General features: G+C 35.4%; 1 protein-coding gene across 1 annotated transcript; it reads left to right on the top strand.

Annotated features, from left to right (window-relative positions):
- On the top strand, positions 1-5141 carry LOC113867218 (chloride channel protein CLC-a-like). The gene is made up of 6 exons (XM_027502364.1): positions 1-364; positions 474-674; positions 1295-1472; positions 2104-2636; positions 3033-4185; positions 4607-5141. Exons 1-6 carry the CDS (start codon positions 174-176, stop codon positions 4700-4702), a joined length of 2352 nt encoding a protein of 783 aa, XP_027358165.1. The 5' UTR covers positions 1-173; the 3' UTR covers positions 4703-5141.
- Positions 5142-5406: the final 265 nt, after the last annotated feature.

Genomic DNA, 5406 nt, shown 5'->3' with positions numbered 1-5406 from the left:
ATGATATAGAATATTTATATTTGTTGAACAAGTGTCATAACTTTTTTGAGTTTTTCCATTTGTACGCCAGGTGGCTCCCTTCGTTCCTATCCAAAACCATTTTCTTGTAAAGGTTGTCAACAATAGAGATTCATTAGTTTCTCTGCCTCAAAGATTTTGGGTGTGTTGTTCCAATGGGAGAGGAATATGGTCAGCACAAAGAAAGCACATCAATCAATGATAACATGGAGGAAGAGGCTGTGGAAAGAGATCCAGAAAGCAATCAACTACATGACCCACTCCTCAAGAGGAGTAGAACCCTCTCTTCCAATCCCCTTGCTCTTGTTGGAGCAAAAGTTTCCTACATAGAAAGCTTGGATTATGAGTAAGAACTCAGAACATGGCATCATCCATGCTTAATTATCATGGTAAAGGCACTTTGTTTCTTTTCACCAAAAAGTAACTCATTTTGATGAGGCTCTTTTTGTGTGCAGGATCAATGAGAATGATTTATTCAAGCAAGATTGGAGGAGCAGATCAAGAGCTCAAGTGTTTCAATACATATTCTTGAAATGGTCTCTTGCTTTCCTTGTTGGACTTCTCACTGGTGTCATAGCCACCCTCATCAATCTTGCTGTTGAGAACATTGCAGGCTACAAGCTTCTTGCTGTTGTTAGTCTTATCCAAAAAGAAAGGTTTGATCAAATCAACTCTGCCACACCCTCTATGCTTTATAATTATTAAAACTTTTCTTTCCTTTTATATGAGAATAGTTTGAACAAATGAAACCAATCAAAAGACAAATTAAGTTGAAACCATCTAAGGTTTAATGAAATTTTACTTTAAACCTTTTTTTTTTAAATTTTTTTATTTATCTCTACAAACTTCTCTTAATTTATTTGACATTACACCACATATTTTTCAGGATTACATATATTATCTCTGCTTTTTTACGCAATTATATGTATCAAGGAAGATCAAAGTAACGTTTAAAAGAGTACAAGATGAAGTTTTATTAAATCTTCAGGGTATGAATATAATTTATCTCTATTTAAAATGTAAAGGTAAAAGAGCAACGAATTAAAAAATTAGGCATCGAATGAAATTTTGTTAAATCTCTAACCTGTAAATGTAATTTTCCTCTAATTAAAATGTAACAGGTAAAAAAAGTAAATAATCTCTATGTTTTGATAGTTTGTAAAATAGAAAAAATAAATGAGAAAAATTTTCAACATGATAAAATGATAGAGGGCTTGTTGAAGGAAAGTAAATGAGAGTAGTTCATAACTGTGAATGATTGTGATACATGGTGCAGGTACTTGACGGGTTTCCTATATTTCACGGTCTCCAATTTCCTTTTGACATTTGTTGCTGCTCTTCTCTGTGTGTGTTTTGCACCCACAGCTGCTGGACCTGGTATCCCTGAAATCAAAGCTTATCTTAATGGTGTTGATACTCCCAACATGTACGGTGCTACAACATTGTTTGTTAAGGTTAGTTTGTTATTATGTTATATGCTTCATTATCTCAATTCTTTTTATTTTGATTAATTTGCTATAAAACAGTTGACATATGAAAATTTATATATAAGGTTTGATTTTAATTTATATATACAAGGTTTAAATTTTAAGTAAAGGGAAATGCGGTTAGAATGCATTCCAAGTGTCGGTGGTTTGATCATCGATAATTTCTTTCATCATTTACTTTCCAATGGTTACCACTCCTTTATTATCAAGTGAGGTGTAAAGCTATTACAATTGTTTTACAGATTTGGGACATTTTTGGGTCAAAGGCTCCACTGAATTATGAATTGTTTCATATAAAAGCATATAAATTATGGAATTCAATCATTAACACTTGCAATCTGTCTAATATGAATGACAATAATAGTCATGGGGGGACCAATATTCATAAGAGTATTGTCTTTTCAAGTTAAAAACATGGCAAGTCAAGTTTGTACGGCTCATACAACCAAAATATATCTGATTACCGGTAAAAGAACAAAACATCATGATAGCAGTGATATTGGCTGCAGAGAATGTACAATTTTTCACATTTTTATAGCATTACATTGCCAATGTAGTGTGCATATTTTAAAAAATATGTACATATTTTCTCTTATAGATAATTGGAAGCATTGGAGCTGTAGCTGCAGGGCTAGATTTAGGAAAAGAAGGGCCTTTGGTACATATTGGAAGCTGCATTGCTTCCCTACTAGGCCAAGGAGGCCCTGACAATCACAGGATCAAGTGGATGTGGCTGCGGTATTTCAACAATGATCGCGATCGTCGTGATCTTATCACCTGTGGTGCTTCTTCAGGGGTTTGTGCAGCTTTCAGGGCCCCTGTGGGTGGAGTACTCTTTGCTCTTGAAGAGGTGGCAACATGGTGGAGAAGTGCTCTCCTTTGGAGAACTTTCTTCAGCACAGCTGTGGTTGTGGTAGTGCTAAGGGCCAGTATTGAACTTTGCCACCTAGGAAAATGTGGTCTTTTTGGAGAAGGGGGGTTGATCATGTTTGATGTGAGCAATGTCATTGTGAGGTACCATGTGATGGATATCATCCCTGTTGTTACCATTGGAGTTCTTGGTGGGTTATTGGGAAGCCTTTACAATTACCTTCTCCATAAGGTCCTACGCGTCTACAATCTCATCAATCAGTAAGCAACTTTATCTAATCTCAATATCACAACATATTATATGTCCTATTGTTTCTTTTCAATGATATATAATGCAAAAGAATATAAAATTTCATAAGAAATTGAACAATGTATAATAAGTAGTCCACCAAACTATGTATTAGTCCTATTTGAATGTGTCATAAAATATAAGGAACAAATAAGTGCTCAATTGATAAGGCCTAGAATGAAAAGAACAAAGGAAAGGTAAACTAATCATGGCATCTCATGTAATACACTTTTATCATTTGACCACCAATTGAATCTTTGAATACAGTTGACAATTATACAATTATACCCTGCAAAGTACTAGCAGAACATAAATTAGCTTTTTCTGACTTGCATGATTAGTGAGTAAACTACTTTCAATTATTGCAGGAAAGGGAAAATATATAAGCTCCTCCTTGCTCTTTCAGTTTCACTCTTCACATCAGTGTGCCAATATGGTCTCCCATTCCTAGCAAAATGCACCCCTTGTGATCCATCATTTCCAGAGTCTGTTTGCCCCACCAATGGGAGATCTGGAAATTTCAAACAATTCAACTGCCCAAATGGCCACTACAATGATCTTGCCACTCTTCTTCTTACCACCAATGATGATGCTGTTAGAAACATATTCTCAACCAACACTCTTCATGAATACCAACCCTCCTCCATCATAATTTTCTTTGCACTCTATTGCATATTAGGACTAATAACCTTTGGAATTGCTGTGCCATCAGGCCTATTCCTCCCAATCATTCTCATGGGTTCAGGTTATGGCCGGCTTCTAGGCATTATCATGGGACCTAACACAAACATTGACCAAGGATTGTTTGCAGTTCTTGGTGCAGCCTCACTCATGGCTGGATCTATGAGAATGACTGTGTCCCTTTGTGTGATCTTCCTTGAACTAACCAACAACCTTCTACTACTACCAATAACCATGATTGTTCTCCTCATAGCTAAAACTGTTGGAGACAGTTTCAACAAAAGCATCTATGAGATCATACTTCACCTAAAAGGCCTTCCTTTCATGGATGCAAACCCTGAGCCATGGATGAGAAACCTCACTGTTGGAGAGCTTGTTGATGTGAAGCCAGCAGTGGTTAGCTTCAGAGGAGTAGAAAAGGTGGCTAACATAGTCAATGCCTTGAGAAACACTACACATAATGGTTTTCCTGTGTTGGATTGTGGTGTAGTGCCACCAACAGGACGAGCCACTGAGGTGACAGAATTGCATGGAATCATTCTAAGAGCACACCTCATTAAAGTGCTAAAGAAGAAGTGGTTCTTGAAAGAGAGAAGGAGAACTGAGGAGTGGGAAGTGAGAGAGAAATTTACTTGGGTGGAGCTGGCTGAGAGAGAAGGGAACATTGAAGATGTGGCTGTGACAAAAGAAGAAATGGAGATGTTTATTGATCTCCACCCTCTCACCAATACAACTCCTTTTACAGTGCTAGAGAGTATGTCAGTTGCAAAAGCATTGGTTCTCTTCAGACAAGTAGGACTTCGCCATATGCTTGTTGTACCCAAGTATCAAGCATCTGGGGTAAGTTTATTAAGCACTGTTTGAACATTAATTGCAATCAAACATTAACTTTCACATCCAAGTTTTGCTATATTCTCTTATATATCTTCTAAATAATCTTAACCTCTTAATGCATAAAGGGTTTATACCATAAATTTGATCATAAAAGTAATTAGTCTTAGCTTAATACAACCTATTTTTATAAAATATATAAAGAAGTTCATTGAAATTACAAGAATCATAAATATTTTTAAAGACAGCGTATTAATAAAAAAGTGTGTGTAATTATTATTATGTTAAAAACATAAAGAATATTCAATAATTAGAGAATTTATACGAATAAAAAGTAATAAAAAAAGAAGAAGAAAATTCATGACTGATGTGGTTGTAGTTATGTGGAATAGCCATATAAGACTAACCTTGTAATATGTTCTCCTGGTAGGTATCTCCTGTGATCGGGATTTTGACAAGGCAGGATCTACTATCCCACAACATTCTGACAGTGTTTCCTCACCTGGCAAAATCAAAGAGGAAGTGAAACTCTCATATCAAATATCAATTAATGGACAAGCAGCTTTATTGGGACAACTCTCTATTTAGCAAAAAGCTTTTCCACAGTTTTGCATTATTTGGGCCTATGCATGGAGAAAAATAAGATACAAGAGTGATGTTAAAAATATTCAATTTTTCCTATTTTTGTCCCACACGTATTATCCATTAATGGAACCAAGTTTATATCCCATTCCCATGGGTTAAATAACCTTAAAAAAGTGTCAATGGATGCTAAAATTTTTCCACTTTCAAATACAATATCATGTCTTACATCACCTTACTAGAGTTCTTCCCTTTTCTTTCCGACTTCTTTGGTTCTTAGGCCCCTAGAGTGTTGAAAACTTCAATGTTTTCTCTTTTCTCTTAGCACCGACCATGCAATCTATGCATGGATCATATTGTCACAAATGCACCCGATAGCATGGATTTTATGGAGATGGGGGGAATCACTTCCCCCAAGGACCCAATTATCCTCTCGAACTAAAATAGAAATTATTGAATTGCTTGAGTTTAGTTGTTACTTTAATGATCTCACATAAAATAAAAGCGTGTTGTTAAGAGTAGTTTGGGAATACGGTCTAAGGAAAATTTGGACAATCCTTTTCTCTTTTAAAAGTTAATATTTTATTTTTAGTTAGGCTTATAATTTATTTTTAATATACTATCCCCTAGTAATCCTTACATGAGAAA

The sequence above is a fragment of the Abrus precatorius genome, unplaced genomic scaffold (assembly GCF_003935025.1).
Source record: "Abrus precatorius isolate BTA unplaced genomic scaffold, Abrus_2018 Scaffold5, whole genome shotgun sequence".
Taxonomy (NCBI): Eukaryota; Viridiplantae; Streptophyta; class Magnoliopsida; order Fabales; family Fabaceae; genus Abrus; species Abrus precatorius.
Note: the sequence above shows the minus strand (reverse complement) of the source record. Positions and strands in the feature narration are given on the sequence as shown.

Bases quoted from the DNA above. Each gene is read 5' to 3' on its own strand.
- LOC113867218 (XM_027502364.1), top strand. From the start codon at position 174: ATGGGAGAGGAATATGGTCAGCACAAAGAAAGCACATCAATCAATGAT. The intron at 675-1,294 runs GTTTGATCAAAT...TACATGGTGCAG, and splicing joins AGTCTTATCCAAAAAGAAAG to GTACTTGACGGGTTTCCTAT. The intron at 1,473-2,103 runs GTTAGTTTGTTA...TTTCTCTTATAG, and splicing joins CTACAACATTGTTTGTTAAG to ATAATTGGAAGCATTGGAGC.